This window comes from Leguminivora glycinivorella, chromosome 10, assembly GCF_023078275.1.
Source record: "Leguminivora glycinivorella isolate SPB_JAAS2020 chromosome 10, LegGlyc_1.1, whole genome shotgun sequence".
Classification (NCBI taxonomy): domain Eukaryota; kingdom Metazoa; phylum Arthropoda; class Insecta; order Lepidoptera; family Tortricidae; genus Leguminivora; species Leguminivora glycinivorella.
Genome location: NC_062980.1, coordinates 16,738,901 through 16,761,132, shown reverse-complemented (window position 1 = coordinate 16,761,132; position 22,232 = coordinate 16,738,901). Strand labels below are relative to the sequence as shown.

The window sequence follows — 22,232 nt, the reverse complement described above, 5'->3', positions numbered from 1 at the left end:
TACCACACAAAGCGGAATATCATTCGCTAGACCCTACCTCCTAGCAACCCATCCCCCTATCTAAACTTGCTAACCTATTTTAAATATTGTGTTTTCCAGGATCGCAATTTGGAACTATAATATCCTTCCAAGTCTCCGGTTTCTTTTGTGGAAGCCCCATGTTTGGCTGGCCGTCATCCTTCTGGCTCTGGGGGAGTTTGGCCTTAGTTTGCTTCTGCATGTTAGCTAAATATGGCTCCGCTAGCCCTCAGCAGCATAAAACCATTAGTACTGAAGAACTGGCGTTTATTATGGGTGATAGTGCTGCTGATGCTGTTCCTAAGGTATATATACCATTTTCAAACCTGAAAATTTGCTTGTAACTCTTTGAATAATAATCTGTCATTACTCTCTACTAGTTTCATTGTTGGTCTACGCAATTTGATGTTTGACCTATCAATGCACCAAATAAAAGTTTCAAAATTGCGAAAGTTTTCATGGAAAGTCTCTGTATTGTTCTTTGCATATTTATTTATTGCCAAACTAATAGTTCTTTTTAAGACCATTGAAGAGTTGATAATAAACGCCGGAGCCTGTAACTCCATACATCAGTAAATGCGAGTTATTTGTATAGGCATACCAATCACTGTCAGTTCCCATTTCGCTGCCGTGCGATACACGCATGTACATGCGCTCTAACACTTACCTCTAAAAAGTATCTCCGTTTGTTCTTATTTCGCTCCTCTGGACCCATGCCTACACCCGTCGTCTACACATGGTCCTATCAAACCGGCTCCTGAGAAGCACCGATGTCAGGACAGAAAGGAATGTTTCACACCCCGCCGCGCACTATGGTTAAAACGCGAGCCGCTCTCGAACGAGAGAAACTGAAACATGCCATGGATACTCAGAGTGAAGTGCAATCGCATAAATCGTGCCCAAAGAACTCCAAAGAAGAAGTTATGGATCACGCAAGCCTGTTCAACGCGAAGGCACTTAGTCTACAAGACCCCGCCTATAAAGAGGGTAGCATTAAGACTGAGACAGAACAAGGTCATCATCGATCTAATGCTTCGAACAAAACTTCTACGTCTTCACTGCAAGCAAAAAGAAGACAATTAGAGTTAGAAGCCGCTGAAGCTAAAGCTAGGATTGAGAAGGAGTTAATAGATAAAAAGCTAGACGCTGCGCTCGCTAAGCTGGATGAAGAATATTCTCAGAAGTCCCGTTGCAGCGGAGAACGTCGATCTATTTTGTCCGAAACATCTAAAAAAGTGGAGGAGTGGTTGGAGAAAAGTCGCCAAGACGATCAAGAAGAACGCGTTATCGCGACACCTTGGCAGGAACCTACCGCCGGACCGAGCTCACTTGAAAACCTAGCACACGCGATGGAGAAACTGGCTACTACAACTCAAAGTGCTAATACTCGCCTATTATCCCGATTAGCCACGTCTAAGGACTTACCGTTATTTTCTGGTGAATCACTCGAGTGGATACAGTTTAAAAAATCGTATGAGCAGTCCACGAAGTTATGTAACTACAGTGATACTGAAAATATCGCAAGATTAGAAAAATGTCTCCGTGGTGAAGCTAAAGAAACGGTATCATCTTTGTTTACCACTGATACGTCACCACGCGCCATCCTAGAAGCGCTAGAGCTACGGTTCGGTAGACCCGACCTAATTATAAATAAAATCTTATCGCAAATCAAGAAATTGCAACCTTTACCGCAAGCTTATCACGTCGAGCTGGTGAACTTTGCTGTCAAAGTGAGGAACTACGTGGCAGCCGCCGAATCCATTAATCAGACCGATCATCTTCGAAGCCCTGAGTTACTAAACATCGTTATATCTAAGTGTCCAAGTGCGCTTATCAACAAGTGGGCAGACTATATATACGAACATAGCGATACACATAAGGCGAAATTGCAGTTATTTTCTGAGTTCCTGCACAAAGAAGCCACGAAGATCGCCGCCGCAGGTGTAACTCATATTCATTCTCAAAATGAACACAATAAGTTTCCTAAGAAGATGGACGACCGTAAATATCAAGTTCACCCCATATTAAACAACGATAGTGATACAAACACAAAGTGCAAGTTTTGTAAAGTGTCTTATCACCCGCTGACTAACTGCATAAAATTCAAACGCGCACTCCGCAAAGATAAATCTGCCGTCCTAAGGTAAAAGGCAGCTATTCGACATTTTGCCGAAATTGACTTATTGTAATATTCGTAATGTACAGGTTAAGCTGCATCGACCACTTTTTTCCGTTTTTCGATATGTTGCCTAGTTTCCGAGAAAATTTCTCTAAAAAGGCAGTATTTGCACTAATTTTCCAAGATTTCCTAGCCAAAAAAGCAGCTATTTAACAAAACTAAGCTAAATCAACGTATATGCAGATATACGTTTTTTTACGCTCTGGTTAGGTTGACATGTTATCCAGTATTACTAGCCTAAAAGTACGTAAAAGTGAAAAACTAGGCTAAAAATACGTACAAGACGTTATACATAGTTTTAGCGTAGGATTTTGATCAATTTTTTAAACTGATACTAGTCTAAAAAAGCGTATATACATTTTTTCTGTAAAAAATGTCAAATACGTCATTTAAGCCTAGTATCGCTCGATTGTTTTACACAACACAATATTAGTCTATAAAAACGAATAAGTGTTATACGTTCTTCTTATTTTGTATGGGTGTCATATTAAACGTAAAAAAACTTTTAAAATGAGTGAAAGTGCTGCAAACTAGCCTATAAAACAGTATATGCTCCAACCTTTGTCAATCCACCCGCCAGCCGAAAGATACTTTATGCTATGGAAAAGCCATCAGTGACGAGCTGCGAGCACCGGCGCAGCTTGTGGCTGACAGTACGAGAGCGCAGCTGGCTTTTTCGCGCGAAATATTGATCGAAACCAAACGAAGTTAGGAAAAATACTGAATTATTGCATTTTTGATACGTTTTAACAATAAAAACTATTGTTTACATTTCCTACATCATTTCTATTGTCATTTTTATTCGAGATACAAACATTTAACTCGATTTTCAGATATTATTGCTCGAAAGCAAATACGTCTTTTTAGCGTAGTTTGCGGTGGGAAAGTTGTTCGTATATAGTTTTTTTTGCAGCAAACACTATATGAGGTATATTAATATTCCACGGTTTAAGTATTTAACGTTATCCTTTTTGGTTTAATTTACAGTAAAACAAGTAAATAATTTGCAATTTTAGAATGAGAACGTTAGAGATGAATGTTGATATAGAGAGGGAGGGGTAAATCCAAACAACGATGAATGGATTATGTGAAATAGGATATTAGAGAGAAAGATATGAGTGTTGAGATGACGAAAGAGGAGAATGAAAGAGGAAGACCTGTTCTACCTACCCCACATAAAATGAGATAAGGGTATGAGGAATAAGAAGGAGAAGTATTGGCAGTAGTCTACATTTTCAACTATGTTTTATTTTACAAACATGGAATATTAATATGAATATAATAGGAAATTGAATATGAAAATAACCATATTTTTGATAACCAGTATCAAAAAGCATAGGCATGTTCGTGTGAAAGTTAGGCCTATATAATAAACTTACGGGGTCATCTGCCACTGTTTCCAGAAAATCCATTAAATGACTATTTTGTTGTAGTCGAATTCAATTTATAACTAATTATTTTGATTGACTTTGATTTTGATACTCTCTATAAACTTTTGGATCGCAATTTTTGTATTGTAACATTGTTGAAGATTTTTATGGTTACTAATCCAGTCATTTCTGAATTGCTCGATGTTATCTGTTTCTTAGCTTAATTCATTTCAGGGTAGTTCGACGGATTTAATGTTTTCGCAACAAACTCGACATCATTCTCTTGATACCAGACCGGTACTTGGCGAGCGTAGTGAAAAGCAGCTTAATCGGACCAGAAGAATATTTGATCCCTGTACTTTCATATACTTAAGCAGAACCTGCTTATGAAGGCATTCCTTCTTGTAAATCTAGGAATGTAAGTTTCCTTAAACAAAAAACGAATTGACAAATTGCTTGCCAAACCACTTTTTGCCCAAATTTTTCGCAAAAAATCATTTTATCGTAGGTATTTGAACCCTATCAGAGGTTGAGGTACCTCTTGGTCGTTTAACTTCCGAGCTCGAGTTTTGACGGAAGATTCCTGAGTTTGGATGCGTTTTGGATGTGTTTGTTTCATGTATATAACCAGCCGCAGTGAATGACGCTCTTTAGCTTACTGAACTATTGCTACATATTCGCACAATCTGTAATAGAAATTGGTAAAATTGTTTTTTGTTTGCAAACTGTTCGTCACATAACAATAATTATATTATCTTTTTCTCTAAATTTTTTTATAGAAAAGAGCCAGGTTTTTGGAGCGACCATGAAATTCTTCTAAACTGTATGTATAATTCATGCGAAACCATTTGGTAGTAGGTAGTGTAAACTGCTTTCTAACTCACATCTTGTGCGGCAAATTTCATAGTCATCCAAATCCTTTGCAGATAGATTGGTCACAATTAAAACCCGTTGTTGTTCTACCTCTCATCTTGGCATTAAAATAGGTCAATTTGTTATTTTGCTTTGAAAAAAAGGTCAATTTTTATATCATATGTCATATGTCAATCTATCGCGTCACTTCTGAGAATTGGAGGCAAAATAAATTATAATTATGTATTTTATCATTACTTACTAACTTGTTTCCATTAGCAACGTAAGAAAGTTTCCACAAAACTCCGAATTAGTACACGTATGTTTAGTATACAGACGGCACTCTTATCATCTAGGCTTTGAGGAAAAATGACGAATAGATACTAATAATTGACTACTTACTGACTACTCGTAATTTAAAAGAGCAGGTATTATTGTGTACTGTAAAAGTTTATTATATTATATTTATCACTATCCAAAAAGAATCGATAGATCAAGTTTTTTTTTTTAAGTAAATAGGGACAGAATGGCGTTTTCTTGTTTCTTTAATACATACGTTTTTAAACGACGTATTTGCATTTTGTTCCAATTTCTTACAAATATACTAATCTATAAAGCCGTATATACGATTTTTTTGATAGTATGCGTTCTTTTAGACTAGCAGTACAGTCGAAAATCTGGAAAACTCACTAGGATACTAATTAAAAAGGCCGAATAACTACGATACTGCCTTTAACTTAGAATCTCGAGTGCTAGATGGGCATTGTTGCTAAGCAATAAGATAGTATGTGATTATATACGGCGTTATAGCCTAGTTTAAGAGAAAATCCTAGATTAGAACACCGTATAAAGCATGTTTTACCGCTTTCTTGACTAGTAATATCTACCATTTTTGAAGCTTAATACTATGCAAAAAGGCTTTTATCGAATTAAAAAAAAACCAGTCGCTGTACAAACACACAAATAATGTCTAAAATAAGTAAACACTTATACCTACTATATACAAAAAGAAATAATGAAAAAAGTTAATCCGTTTTGTAGAAATTCAAAAAAGAAGGTTTTTTGCGATTATCTCAAAACTAGCTTTTGTCGAATAGCTGCCTTTTACCTTAGGACGGCAGAAATGGCGCTTCGTTAAAATAAATAGATTATGCAATAAATGCCTGTTGCTAGGCCACGGGAGAGAAACCTGCCCGGCCGCGTCGTGCGATATCGACGGCTGCGGGCTTCCCCACCATCGCCTGCTTCACTGGCCGTTCAAACCTGCCACGGCCAGCGCAGCGCCACGCCATAGCAGCACCAATGAAGATCAAAACAATACGCCAGCATTAAGTGCAACAGATGAATCTACCAATAACAATAATAATCCCACGACCGAGGTCGTAACAAACACCGTCTTGGCTCCCAGTGATAGTGTATACCTAAAGTCTGTACGAGTGAACCTACATGGCCCTAGCGGTACTATCGCTACCTACGCCCTACCCTATTGGACGATGGGGCCGCCGTGAGTTTAATATCAGCTGATCTCGCTAACTGTGTCAACCTTCAAGGTCAGCCAGAAACAGTACGTATGAAAGGTGCATTTAAGTTCAATATCGAATGCATAAGTGAAACTGTGAACTTTAAACTCTCGAACTCAAGTGGTGAAACGTACGATTTACGCGCGCGAAAAGTGAGTGAGCTAGACTTACCTACACTGGACTTATCCAACGTGAACCTAGACTGTTACGATTATTTACGTGACTTAAAAAGTGTTTTACCATGCAGTAACATGGAACCGAAGTTATTAATCGGTCAAGACTTTTATCATTTAATAAGGCCACTAAAGACTGTTTATCGTGGTGATTTTGAACCCTATGCCACATTAACAAAACTCGGCTGGTGCTTAAATGGACCTGTACCTGCAGCTGCATTCGGTCGACCTTCGACCGCCAAGCATGCCTTGACAACAACGCTGTATGAACGCGCGAGACCTGCCGCCGAAATCTGCAACGCATGCACTCCGCCCTCCTTCGCCACCCCCGCGGACGTACTTACCGCGCGGCGGGAGACGCACACATGCACGGACGCAGAAACGCACACGTGCGCAGACGCAGACACGCACTCATCCCTACAATGGTCAAGCGAAGCACCTAGCGACAGCGCCGATAAGCAACTACATGAACTCGTCCGCCGATCGTTTGCGCTCGAATCGATTGGAGTGAACTCTAAGCCACGCGTAAATAAGGACGACATTCGTGCTGTCAACATCATCGATAACTCTGCAAAACTAATTAACGGGAGTTATGAGATATGTTTACCATGGAAAAATGATGATTTACTTCCCGACTCTTATCCTACTGCCTATAAGAGATTTCTCGCTGTCGAGAGAAGAATGATATCAGATGAAGGATACGCTTCTAGGTATAAAGAGCGTATAAATCACTTACTTGCGAACAATTATGCACGACCGTTATCAGACGAAGAATTGTTGGCGCCGCATAAACGCGTATATTATTTAGCCCATTTCGGCGTCGATAACCCAAATAAGAAAAAAATGAGACTGGTGCACGACGCTTCAGCTGCTACCGCAGGCCGCTCCCTGAACGACTACCTCCTTCAGGGTCCCGACCTACTTCAATCTTTGCTGGGCATCATGCTACGCTTCCGAGAGAAACCTATCGCAATCATGGGCGATATAAAAGAATTCTTCCTTCGCATCAAGATATCGAGAGAAGACCAGTACGCGCTTAGATTTTTATGGCGCGAGAATAAAAACAGCGAACTAAAAACCTACGCTATGACGTCATTGTTGTTTGGAACAAATTGTTCTCCTTTCATTGCACAACATATTAAAAATAAAAATGCAATGCGATTCCAAAACGAAATGCCTGAAGCTGTCGACGCCATCCTGAAGTCACATTATATGGATGACTACATCGAGAGTGTGGACAACGAACAGCTGGCTATCAAGATGATAAAAGAAGTTTCCGAAATCCACATACAAGGTGGCTTCGAAATAAGAAATTGGATATCTAATAAACCAGAAGTTTTAGAATGCACGCCAAAAGAAACCTTAAGTGATAAGGCAATAAGGTTCAAAACCGAGTGCGACAACACACCAGAGAGAACGCTCGGGTTGTTATGGTACCCGGCCAGCGATACATTCGGCTTTGATCTCTCACTTAAGCGCATTCCACCTGAGATAATTAACCTGCAAAGAAAACCCACTAAACGTGAACTCCTGCGCATCTATATGTCAATATTTGACATTTTTGGATTTCTCGCACCATTTACTGTAAAAGCAAAGATAATGCTACGAAATGTCTGGAGAACGGATACAAAATGGGACGATGAAATACCTACGAGTGAATACACAGTATTTCGCAACTGGATAACGGAATTACAAACTTTAAAGGACTTGCGAATTCCACGATTTTATTTCCAATGCGAACAAATAACGAGCGAGCGCGATAATACTGATAACGCTCACTGCAATGCCTTGCGCCAGAACGAGATGACTACAGAGTCTACAAAACTTGAACTTCACATCTTTTGCGACGCTTCCCCTACTGCGTACGCTGCCGTCGCTTATTGGCGTAAAATAAAGAACGTTAATGAAGTACAAGTTTCATTCATCGCAAGTAAATGCCGCTCGACACCTGTGAAGAAATACATAACTATACCTAAACTTGAGATGGAATCGGCAGTGATAGCCTGCCGCCTCGCCGACACGATAGCGCGCGAACACCGGTTGACCCCTGACACAAGGTATTTCTGGTTGGACTCTTTGATCGTTTTACATCAAATAAAAAACGATACGCGCAACTATAAAGTCTATGTGGCTAATAAACTCGGCGAAATTGATGAATTGTCGAGATCCTGTGAATGGAATTATATACCTACCGACTTGAACATAGCTGACAAAGCGACAAAATTAAATACTTACGAGTTGAGTAACGACTGCGACTGGCTCCGCGGCCCTGAATTCCTGTACGCGCCGCGCGACGCCTGGCCGAAGTTTGACGCTGCAAAACATAATGTAAACAAAGATCAGCTGTTACAAGTACATATGTTACATGAGATAAGGGAAGAAGACTTACCTGTTGTTCCTGACCTAAATAAATTCTCTTCGTGGACCAGACTATGGAGCTGTATGGCTAACGTATTACTATTTATTACGAAGTGCAGAAAACCTGGTAATACGCAGATCGATGCCGAGATGATGCGACGCGCTGAAAGTGAATTATTGCGTTACTCACAGATGAAGACGTTTCCTGAAGAGATTTATGCACTGAAAAATAATAAGACAATCGAACCGAGCAGTCGATTACGCAAATTAACGCCTGAATTAGATGAACGTGGATTACTTCGCGTTGGCGGGAGGATCGATGCTGCATCACATATCGATTACGACCTGAAACGCCCCGTTATACTTGACGGGCGTGATTACATCACAAGATTGATAATCAAACGCTACCACGAGATGGCAGCACACGGCAATAATGAAACTGTAGTTAACGATATTCGTCAAAAATACTGGATAATTAACTTACGCCCTACAGTACGTACAGTCGCGACACGATGTCTGTACTGTCGAATTAAAAAGCAAAACCGAGTAACCCGCGGATGGGAGATTTACCTGCAGCACGACTCGCCCATCACCAACGCCCGTTCACTCACTGTGGTGTTGACCTATTTGGGCACATGGAAGTGACAGTCGGCCGTCGACATGAGAAGAGGTACGGGGTACTCTTCACCTGCATGACAGTACGAGCGATCCATATAGAATTAGTACCCTCGCTCTCTGCAGACTCCTTTATCATGGCCTTGAGAAGAATGGCATCACGACGAGGCTGGCCGTACAGAATGTACTCAGACCATGGTACCAACTTCAGAGGCGCTAATGCTGAATTACGAAGATCGTTTAAAGAGGTAAGCGACCAAGCGAGTGTCAGAGATCTACTGACCATACATGAACTTGAATGGCACTTCATATCACCGGCGAGTCCACACATGGCCGGATCCTGGGAACGATTAATTAGAAGTGTCAAGACATCCCTAAAAGCAATCTTGAAGGAACGAGCTCCACGTGAAGAGGTTCTGATGACATTGATGGCAGAGGTGGAAAACATTGTCAATAGTCGTCCGCTTAGCTACGTATCGACAGACCACGGCGACCCAGAAAGCTTGACACCAAACCACTTCCTTTTAGGCACGTCCTCAAACCTCCCAGTACCTGGTGTATTTGATGACACTGACCTGTTCAGAAAGAAAATGTGGAGAATAGCACAAAGACTTACCGATGCATTCTGGCGGCGTTGGATACGCGAAGTATTACCAAATCTTCTACCACGACAAAAATGGTGCCAAGAGGGCAAACAGCTGAAAAAAGGCGATGTCGTGGTAATTGTAGACCCAGCTATGCCTAGAAACGTCTGGCCCAAAGGGCGAGTTCACGAAGTCCACGCTGGCGCCGACGGGCGCATTCGAATCGTCGATGTCAAAACGCAATCCGGAATGCTTACCAGACCAGTAGCACGTCTCGCCTTGCTCCCCACCGCTGATGATGACGATGATGATTGTCCTTGACGGACAATGGGGCCGAGAATGTAGACAACGCATTAGACTGGACCTGAAAGAGAAAACCTGAAACATAAAACTTAGTGATTAATAAACAAATATATTTAGGTTTAATTTATAAAAATAGTATGAAGGTACTTACCAGATTTGTTTCCTATGTATGTGTGAATAAAGTGTGCGCGAGAGCATGCATATGTGTGCAACAAGCACCGGCTTTCGACCAATCACTGTCAGTTCCCATTTCGCTGCCGTGCGATACACGCATGTACATGCGCTCTAACACTTACCTCTAAAAAGTATCTCCGTTTGTTCTTATTTCGCTCCTCTGGACCCATGCCTACACCCGTCGTCTACAGGCATAGTCATAGACACATCTAGCGACAATCACGCGTCAATCACACGTCAAGTAGCATAAATTATCAGTACTGCTACTTGTTAATAGATGTCGCGACGAACGATGAGTCTAATGCTCACCAATTTTTAGCTAATGTTACAATAACACAAATCAGTATTCTGTTTTCAATTCCTTCCGCTTGTAATATTAGTTTTAAATTGTTCTAATATTAAATTTTTGGCAGACGAGACACTATAGACACCTAGTATTGAGTAGTGGTACCTACTGATAATTCGAGCTATTTGCCGCGTGATTGACGCGTGATTGTCGCTAGATGTCACTATAACTATGCCTATACAAATAACTCGCGTTACTCGCGTTTACTGATGTATGGAGTTACAACTCTTCCCCTTACTTATTCCTATGGTGTGTAACTCAAACATCAAATGAAGCAATCGTCAACTGTTAAGATCATTGCCTAAGATTTACAATATTTACATCCTTATCTTCAAGAGAATGTTCTCATTGTCAATTTGCACATGTCATAGATTAAATATAAGAAGATACATACCATCCCATACATTAAAATGTGACCACGAACGCATACACTACACCACACATAGATGGCGCCACAAAAAATTGTCTTGTAGCTTTCGATTATACTTGTAAATGGCGTTAAGTGTCACTTTTGACATTTTATGGCTCGAAAGTGACACTTAACGCCAATCTACAAATAATCGAGGGCAACAAGGCATTTTTTTGTGGCACCATCTATGTAGTGTAGTGTATGCGCGTTCTTAGGCGGTCGTAGAGGGTATTTTAATGCATGGGATGGTGATCTTCTTATATTTAATCTATGATTTGGATGAGAATTTGATCATTCCAGAAATTTTTGGTGAGATTGTTTTGCAACTTGTACATTGCTAGTATGACCTCATTGCTTTTTAATAGCAGATTTTTTTTCAAACAGAAGCGGTCAACTCCTTGGAAGCATATCCTCACAAGTTCAGCGGTCTGGGCATGCATTATAGCACACGCGGGCTCAGCTGTCGGTTACTTGTTCGTCCTCACTCAATTACCTCTCTATATGAACAAAGTCCTTGGCGTCAACATCAAGGAGGTAAGTATATTATATTATACTCGCATTACAGTATATTATGTAACTTTTTAATAAGTCGTCGGTTGTCATATATATTTGCCGCCGTCTGGGATATTTCACTTTCATTTTAGAATTTCTCGTTATTCATATTGTGGATTTTTTCTAGTAATATTTTATAGAATAGAGCGTACTCGTAGAAATATAAGTACATAACTACTTTAATTTAACATGTAATATTTATTATTAAAATGAGCCCTATAGTGTGTAAATCTAATACAGAATCTCTTAACGTAAACCATAGAGGATATTGAATTTGAATAGTATGGCATAAAGTTGTCACTTATCAGTCAAGATTTTTGAATGCAGCGCCATCTATTATTAAGCTACGACAACTTTTCATGTGACTCTCCATGCCTAAAGGTTCCTTTTGCACATAAAGTTTGTGGACTCTTTAAACATGGAACGCCACATATTTATGGCGGAAACATATCCTAAGTACTATCAGCTGCAAAAGTGCATGGCGAATTCATCAGTGAATTCATTTATAATTTCTCCATGCACTTTAGCAGCTGATAGTACATAAACCTTTGACTGAAAACACCATGACGTAAACCACGAATCAACCTTTACCGAGGATTTTTTTCTTTACAGAATGGGGTGCTATCATCTTTACCTTACATATCGATGTATTTTATGGCAATAGGTTTTGGAATCCTCACAGATTTCTTGAAGAATCGGAATTTTATGAGTCTTATTAATATTAGAAGATTTTGTAATACAGTTGGTAAGTAAAGGGTGTCTGGATATCTTGCAATCATAGCCTTGCATGGTCGCGCCATAAACGATAAAACATCGCGCCGTCCCTATCGGACTTACAAATAGTGCGATAAATAAATAAATAAATAAATAAAATAAAATAAATATTATAGGACATTCTTACACAGATTGACTGAGGCCCACGGTAAGCTCTAGAAGGTTTGTGTTGTGGGTACTCAGAAAACGATATATATAATATATAAATACTTATATACATAGAAAACATCCATGACTCAGGAACAAATATCTGTGCTCATCACACAAATAAATGCCCTTACCGGGATTCGAACCCGGGACCGCGGCGCAGCAGGCAGGGTCACTACCGACTGCGCCAGACCGGTCGTCATAGGGACGGTTTGATGTTTATCGCGCGACCATGATTGCCTGTCTATATAGTTAGTTGGATAAAGGCTTTCTTGTGTTTTTCGTGGAACAGTCAAATTGTTTCTCCCCATAATATTTATTTATTCATTGTGTACTTTATCTTCAAGTTACCAGGTTGTTACTTTTCCAGGTCTGGTATTGTCTTCAATATTTTTATTAGGGACGTGTTATGTGAATACGACTTGGTTAGCCGTCACCTTATTGGTTATTAGTCTGGGGCTACATTCTGGAGTTCATACCGGGTATCATGTAAGTACAAACGTGTCTGAATGCCGGGGACACACTAACGGGAAATACCGTTGATTATTGCGATCCCAGTGTGGCCGTTTGAAAAACGTCCATCATCGCCGATTTAAACAGCATTTCACGTTAGTGTGGCTCCGGCATAAAATTGTTAATTTACATCAGAGCATCGCTTTTATAAAAATGATTTTGACATATTCGAAAGTCAAACGTATGCACTGTGCAACAATATCGTCAATGCATAACTTGATCTAATGCCAGTAGAGCGTTATACGTAGTGATGCATAGAGACCTGGCTGTAAACGGAATATATTGAAATTAGAATTATAACGAAAACCAAGAATTTTTACTTAGATATATATAGTCTGCAGACCGCGTCCTTCCAGCTACGCCCAACTTTTTTAAGTATGAGGGCGCGGAGGCAGTGGACCGCATACATTGGGCTACACCCAACTGTTTAAGTAGTTATGAGCGTTCCAAATGGGCATTAGGGTTGAGTGAAAAATTACTTTTCTGGAATTACCAAACCTAATAGTTATCAATCAATGACCCTTAGTCTATGAAACCGTTGTGCAAATTTTCAGTTTTTTTAATCAACATCTTCAGCCTCCGCATTAGGTTTGAAATTTTGAAAATCTCATACCAACCTGAAAATTCAAATGTTTAGTATATGTTATTGGTACATATCATCATTATAAGAAACTACCAAAAGTTGCGAAAATAGCGCCAAAAATCGAAAAAGTGCGCGTAGTCTGCCTGGGCATCTAAGTTACTAAGCTATAAGTTTAAAGAGGTGTCTAAATGTAATTTATTTTGATTGCTTTCAGATCAACCACATAGATTTGGCGCCGAATTTTGCAGGTCCAATGATGGGGCTGGGTAACATGGTCGCCAATTTGTCAGGCCTGTCTATTCCATTCCTAGTGTCTACCATCGTTGGAGATGACATGGTATATAATTTATTTGAGTTTATTTATTCCCTATTATGTTCCACATTAGCTGAAGACATTTATCTCTTTCCTCCACGCATCTTGATCTCGGGCAATAGGTGAGACGACTAAAAAAAAAACTAATTAGTCCGTCAGTTTGATTATCAAAGAATTTTAGACACGTATTTTTTTTCTCGTAAACGAAAAATGAGGACGGTACAGTGCGTTGAAGTTTCGCGTGACGTCACGCCTAGGTACAATTGTTACTTAGAAGTTAGAAGTGACGCCAACAAGCCCCACTCCGGAACTTTGATGATCTATATTTTTGTATTTTTTCATTAATTAGAAAAAGCGAAAAAATTGTGTTCAGTATTTTTGGACAATCTAACTGACAGACTAAACAGGATTCAATTTTTTTATGTAGTCGTCATCCCTATCTCGGACCAACATTTCTAAGAATGTCAAGATAATGTCGCCATTTCTTTCGAAGCTTGCCGCCGCTGCTGTTTTTAACGCTGCTCTAACGGAGACATAAAAATATCTTTGTGTCTAACTGTCGTTTCAATACATATTCTCCTTAGGGCCCACAATCTAATTTATTTGGTAAACAGCATTCAATTATGTTCGAACCAATCTCATTTCAATTGGCTGGTAAAGCTACCTTGAATGATCTGGTTTTGAATTTCATTATAAATACAATTTTACTACCTTTGACTATCAATATTTACGATTTTTAATTTGTTTTAGGCAAATCATCATAAGTGGCAAATCACATTTATTGTTGTGGTGGCGGTTCAGATCGTGACGAATATAATCTTCGTCGTTTTTGTAAGAGTCGATCTTCAATCTTGGAACTTTTATGGCGACGATGAAAACGGTATGAAAATAATATATAACGCCATGATAATAGTATATTCTAAGTCGCTGACAGGTTTGAGGGCTGCCGATCTTCTAATAAATTGACAATAATGTGATCATGATCAGTTAGATAAGTATATTATTTGTGTCTTGCGTGCTCCAATATATCTGTTGGTGTTTTTTTTTTTAATTATAAATGGGCTTACACTTGGCCACAGACTAGCCAAAGGCAAAGACGTGGCCTACGATGGCCTAGCAATGCACGGTCGAGAAGTTTCCAAAGTTGCAGAACATTCCTCATGAGAATTTTCGGTAACTTCTGAGAATGTTCTCGAGAACGAGAATTTATCAGAATACTTAGTAACTTCGTAGTTTATACCATAATTTCGTCGAACTCAGCAAGTCAAGACGTAGTCCCGTGGTAGTGCCCTGGCTTCGTATGCCGATGTTCTCAGGTTCGATCCTGACAGCGATCTTTTTGTTTTTATTTTGTTTGTTTTTTTTTTTGTATATACATATATTACATATATTGGCATGACCAAAAACAGGCATCATGAAATAATAGTTCGGTACCTAATTTAAAAAAATCAGGACTAAAACTGTGAAGTCTGAAAGTCGAAATGTTCCCTGAAGTAAGTATAGTGAGAATTTAGGTAACTTATCACTTATCAACAAAATAGCTAACTGTAATAGACAATAATTATTATACCTATAATAACATATAGTTTTATATTATGCCCATTTAAACATTATTTCAAGTATATTCTAATTATATATATATATATATATATATATATATATTATAAATTGCATGTTGCGAGAATGTTCTGCGAACATTCTCAAGAATGTTTCATTCTCAAGAATGTTCTGCGAACATTCTCAAGAATGTTTCCGCTTTTTGGGAATTGTCTGCAATTTCTACATTACTACGATGGCCTTACTTTGCTGATTTCGCATTTCTATTGCAATTGATTCTTTAACAAAATGATAACTTAAGTACCTTACTTACCCGACTTAATTAGTTTCTTCTATACATTCATAATTTAGTAAATTACCAACAGTCATTTTGTATCTAATTGTAACCAATAACATTTGTATAATTTTGCAGAAGGTGCCAATTCAAAGGAGATCCATCTCATTAAGGACAACGAGACCGTCAAAGCTTAGACTTATTAATTAAGTCGTGACTCAAGCTATAGCGAGAAAGTTTTTTTTTTCATTATCTGTCAGTGCAGCTACTACTAAAGAAGTCAAAGCCGAAGGCTGATAGTTTGCCATGCCAACGCGCTATAGACTGCAATATTTCTAGATGTAAAAGTAATTATTTGTTTTATGAACACCCCGCTGCGCTCTAAAACCCGAGTTGATAATGTAGATTAAAAAACCGCTAGGCTCAAATGAGACTTACGTCTGTTGTGGCTGGCACGACGTTGGTCTAAGCGCGACAGCGGTGAGCGGCAGCCATACGTGCGAATGAAAAGTCCCATCGCTGCGCTGTGTCAATCTATGGTCGCCGCTCACCGCTGTTGCTCTTAGACCAATGTCGTGGCTGAACCGTTAGTCTGTCACGTCTACCGCATAGGATACATGAAGCAAGCAGAGATAATCTGAACAATTTCCTGAACAGTTGGCCTGAGGATACATCAAATCGGAAGTCGTGGAAATTAAAAGGAGAGAGTGTCCAGCAGTGGGACTCTCGAATAGGTTAGAGAATAAAACTTTAGATGTGGTACGAATTCATAGCAAATAGTAGGAATTTTTGTCAATCGCCTAAGGAGCGCAAGACTCGATTCGGAAATCACGAGTCGTTTGGACTCGTACCAATAAGTTTTTGAAACATTTTCGATTGATATTATTTGGTTAGTTGCTTATCCATGAAGATAATAATAGCCAGGGGATGGGACAGATATTTCGTTGAAGAATGTAGCTTTATGGCCCATAACCAGATTGACCAGTACTTATTATAACTAGTTTTAGTGCCTTTTGGCTGTGTTAGTTTTTAGATAGTCAATGTAGTTAATTATTTATGGCGGAATGATATCCTAGTATAAATCTAGCTTTTTTAAAGGCCCATAAATATGCACAAGCAGAAGAATATTACGCAATTATTATATTTTAATGATATGAGACCGATGTAGGTAGTCTAGTTGTCCTCTAATATTTTTATTTCTTTCTCTGTATCATTGTTGTGTTTTAGACATAAGTATTTGATTTAATAGAACAGTTACTTGTTTGTGTAACTTATTTTTATTCTATTTTAATCCTTGAATAATCAATACAACTCTAAAGTTAAGACATAGGTAACTAATAACCAAATTTGCCTGAAATGAGACTATTATTGTGAGTAAGCCGGCATCCTTCTGAGAGAACATTCGAAGATACCTCTATATTTGAAAACCTCAATCCTTATTGGGCTAAAATGAGGACTTTAGCCCGACCATCTCACACGTGAGACGGCCTGTTTCCAGTAGTGGGACTTACGATTATTTATGTATAGCCTGGCAAGTTTTTATTTGACCCTCGCCACGTTGTGGATTTTCAGCTGAACTAATTTTTTTTACTAACAAGGATTACTATTTAACACCCGTCGTTAAAGTCATCGAATGACAGTGATGTAGACGAGAAGTAAATATTTTAAATTTTCTAACGGTTTTACAGCAAATATGCCCAAAAAAATATTAAAAAAGTAAATATAATTATAATTAACGTGATAAATTACTAACAACAAAAAAGGATGAAGAATTTCACAGTATTTCGATAACAATGTTCCGAAATCGGTTGTTGACATGTCCGGTACTGACAATTTATAGTGCGGTTCTCCTGTACTGATCATATTTGGTGTCGATTTAGCTTAATAAATTTTTGTTCTTATTTATGGTGTCTGTAGCTCTGCCGTGAAAAATATTTATAGAAATAAGGAGGCCGTTACATCATTGACACCAGTATAAAACAAGGTCCCAGAAAATAAACATCGACGACTTCGATAAAGGCACAAGATTCATGAATTTTAGACTGTGCGGAAACAAGTAGCGAGTATTTAAACATTTCTTATTAAACTTTGATTCTCTAAAACCATGTTTTCATTTTCTACAAATATTTACGAAAAAACCAGTACACGATGTCCCCGTTATATATGACGTCCGCACATTACCGGCGCCGCCATATGAAAGCGGTTTGTAGCGACACTCTTTCAGGGTCAAATAAAATGTTGTCAGGCTATATTAGGCTTAATTATTAATTTATTACTATTGTGTACTTGTTATACTATTTTGGTGCGACTGGTGCTTTTCTCTAATGTATTCTAACTGTAAGTGTTTATTTTAAGTATATTTGTCCTAATTAGTAAATGGATCTTATGTAATTGATAACATTTTTTCACTGTTATTATGTTTTATTTATTAAAATGAATATCAACTATACTTCTTCTAATTTTACTGAATATCCAATTTAAAAGTCTCCTTAAAGGTGAAATAAAATGATTTAAGACAGATCTAACCAATGGATGTAAAAAAAATTGTCGCAATAACTGTCACGTTCTAACAAAGACGAAAGTGACGAATAATATGACACGTCACAAAACCACGATAGTAATAATTATCTTTTTATGCTACGTCGGTGGCAAACAAGCACACGTTTCGTCTGATGGAAAGCGGTCACCGTAACCTATGGACGCCTGCAACTCAAGGAGTGTCACATGCGCGTTGTCATCCCATTAGAAACTTGTACACTCCCTTTTGTTGTGTTAAGTACACACCAAAAAGGAGTGTACCATTTCTAAGGAGGGTTCGGGTTGCCGACGACTCAAAGGACAATAGACGGAATAAATTAGTTCCATAGGTTTTTCCGTCACCAACACACCGCACCCTCGTTGAGCTCTGGCAGCCTTACTCACCGGCTGGAACACATCAATAATAATATGATTATCTAAGAAAACCTGACCAGAAATATTTTAAATATGACTACGCGCCATGTTGCGGAATTTCATTAGAACTATTTTCTTCATACTATAAAAATACTGAACTGTCACCGCATACATCAGAATAACAGCGCCCTCTTGACAATTTGATTTTCATGAGAAGAGTTGGGTTTTGTGTAGAGAAAGTTTTACCTCACCGCGGTACTAATTGAAGATGGAGTAGCTGTATCTGTAACTATCAGTAGGTATATAAAGTAAAGTAAAGTAAAATTTATTTCCAAAATAAGTCATTTTGTTAGTCACACATTTAGTGGATCAGACTAGGCAGAGCCTGTCCCGTGACTGCACAGATTTTACATTATTTTGAAAGACCATTATTAAGTTTATATACATTATGATCTTTCCAGTTCTCGGGACCATGGGGTCCCGGACTTTTGGGAGGCGTGCGTGGGGCCGAAGCCAACAGCGCAGAGGCCCTTTAAGACAGTTTAATTTAAAAAGTAATGTGACACTCACCGGCGATTATTATGATTATTATTATATTATATGGTGTCCTTCATAAGAGTGTACAGGATAATATAAGTTTATAAAGATCCTGCTTTTTTGAAGTGAAACTTCTAATGCGACTTTTAACTGACAGCGCGTAACACTCAGTCATTGTTCCGTTGCGTGAAATGCCCCTCACTCAGCGCGTAACATTCTGTCAGTGTCGTTACGCTCAACGTCACACACATTCCATTCTTTCACTTATTCACTCAGTCAGTGACAGAACAGATATGAATTGTAATGTGTGTGTTTTACATTTAGATAGATTGCAAATGAGTAGTACAATAATTTGATCAAATAGCAATGCAAATAAAAACGTGATAGTCACTTGACAAAATATTGGGTTGGTAAGAAAGTAATGAGCTAATCATAACCAATATTGTAATTTTTATTTAATTTATTATTTTAATCATTTATCAAAAATATAATGGCCTTCGTTATCTACTACTTGTCTCCATCGTTCTGGTAAAGAATGAATAGCATCGGCGAAGAAGTTCTTAGCTTTAGATTCAAAAAACTCAGCTATGTACTGTCGTAGATGGGCTTGATCATCGAACTTTTTTTCATTCAAGGCATTGCTTAGCGATCTGAACAATGCGTAATCCGTAGGTGCCAAGTCTGGAGAGTACGGTGGATGAGGTATCACTTTCCAACCTAGCTCCAATAGCTTTAGCCGAGTCACTTTTGCAATGTGTGGGCGAGCATTGTCGTGTAAGAAAAAAACTTTAGCATGCTGTGGACGATTCTGACAGATTTTTTGGTTTAAATTTTCAAGCTGATTACAGTATACTGATGCGGTAACAGTCATTCCACTTGGTAGGAGTTCCCAGTGAATAATACCATGAATATCCCACCAAACGGACAGCATAACTTTTTTCGGGTGAGGCTCTGTTTTTGGTGCCTCTATTCCTTTTTCGTTTGGAGCTAGCCACTGACGTTTGCGTGTGTGATTTATATATAAGACCCATTTTTCATCTCCAGTGATAAGATGGTCCAACCAGTTGAATGTGCGGCGAAAAGACAGAAGTTGTATGCAGATATCGGCACGGCGGTTTAGTTGATCTCTATCAAGTTCGTGCGGTATCCAAACACTGTATTTGTAGTTTTTTCCCAACTCGTGTAAATGTGTTTCTATGGTGACATGAGAGCAGCCTAACTCGGTAGCAAGAGTACGACTCGTTAGCCTCGGATCTCCTTCAATTAAGGTTTTTAATTTGGCTACATCAATCGTCACCGGTCGACCAGACTTAGGTTGATCTGATAATGAAAAGTCGCCACTACGAAACCGCTGGAACCATCGTTTCGCCGTGGCCTCAGACACAACTTCAGTAGCAACACGCTGACATATATTACGCACTGCTTCGGCGGCTGAATGGCCAGACTGAAATTCATATAGTAAGCAATGCCTTACATGCACTTTTAATTCGTCCATTTTCTTCCTTATATTAGCTCGGCGACAGCTAGTGAATGACTGACGAGAAACTGTGCGACTCGCCCTTTATATACTTTCGACCATAGAAGATTCTAGAACTCTCTCAAAATTTTTAAGTGGAATTCAATCGATCGCTCATTACTTTCTTACCAACCCAATATTTTTGAGGTTATGTTGTTTGTTTTATGTTGCGTTGGAGTTGTTTATGTTGAAGTTTCACTTCTTCCGGAGGGACTCCACGTACTGTTTTAATTATAAATTTGCTTAACCTTGGCCACAGACTAGCCAAAGGCAAAGAAGATGCCTGTTTAAACCTTACGTCTATATTTTCTTATGTATAGGTATCTATGATATTTAAATACGGCTGCTGGTAGTCATAAAGTTGCCTACATGACTATCTAAATCCCAAATAATTACTACTAACTACTAAATTAAACAAAATAATGATAGTAGAATTTAGTTTAGATAACGGAATCTTAAGAACAATATTCTTCTGAAACAGACTGCATAAAAGTTACAAAACAGACATTTCAAACTGTGGTTGATTTTTTTTCTAAAAGATCAAATGTGTCGCTTAACTTCAAACTTAGGTAAATCCATTCTGAAAAATGATCTGAAAGATAATCAACCTTATAGCAAAATAGATTTGCCCAGTTTTGAAATTAAGCGACACAAATTGTACATTCACATCATATTCAATAGGATTTTATACATACATACATACAATCACGCCATGCAATCCCATAATGGGGTAGGCAGAGCACATGAAACTACTAAAGCTTCAGGGCCACTCTTGGCAAATAAGGGGTTAAAAGAAAACGAAACTGTGGCATACAATCGTGATATAATACAAAGCTTTTCTGTCGAGTACCATGTTTAGGCCACGCCACGAAGCTTGCTGAGTGGCCTAATAGTACAGTACGAGAGTAAAAAGCTTAATTATATCACTATTGTATACAATACTTTTTCTACGAGTCATCATCTACATCATCAATGGACGGAAATATCATCATTCATGTAAGTTAAAATTAATGTTAATAGAGTCGTTCACCGTTGTATCAACATCGAATTACCTAGCAACCAATTGTTTGTAATAACCGTCTCTGATTGGCCGATAACGCGACAGATAAAAAAAAATGTGTTTCAGATGCAGGAAAATTTGCCAGGTATCGCAAATTAGTATAGAAATTGTATGAAGTTCTATTTTTGAAATTATTACAGTTAACTAAAGTCAACTATAATGAGCTTATTATAATTGAGTAGGAACTGCCATAGAGTATCCAACACTGAAAAGTTAGCACTTATAGTTTAGTCTGTGGTACCCTAATTGACAGATTACAGTCAACAAGTAGAAAAATATAATTTCAGGGTACGTAGGCAAGTTTACAAACGCTTACTATAATACAGTTACCGTAGCTAACTCTATCGTTATTCTATATTGGTTAGATAGAGCTGGACTGTATTTCAATCGGCGTATAGCGTCAATGATTGTAATTTCGGCTAGGCTGGACGAGGACAACTGATATGATACCAATATTGATTCAAATATTTTACTATTTATAAGCCAGCTAGCAGGGCTAGCTCGTGATTGGCCTTTCAGAGTTTATAATTTGGATGTTTAGATTATTGCAATACGACAAGAAATCTGAATTCAAAGGTTTACTATTTTTTGCTTTTTAGTTTCTCCGTGTTTT

The 22,232-nt window shown here is 38.5% G+C and overlaps 1 protein-coding gene across 1 annotated transcript in view; it reads left to right on the top strand.

The window, feature by feature from the left end:
* Positions 1 to 22,232, top strand: part of LOC125230410 — a 60,690-nt gene that overhangs the window by 7,961 nt on the left and 30,497 nt on the right. The window contains exons 5-10 of the mRNA XM_048135548.1: positions 100 to 323; positions 11,286 to 11,435; positions 12,066 to 12,198; positions 12,745 to 12,863; positions 13,685 to 13,807; positions 14,534 to 14,739. Coding sequence (XP_047991505.1) covers positions 100 to 323; positions 11,286 to 11,435; positions 12,066 to 12,198; positions 12,745 to 12,863; positions 13,685 to 13,807; positions 14,534 to 14,739 — 955 coding nt within the window. The remainder of the gene's footprint in view (positions 1 to 99; positions 324 to 11,285; positions 11,436 to 12,065; positions 12,199 to 12,744; positions 12,864 to 13,684; positions 13,808 to 14,533; positions 14,740 to 22,232) is intronic.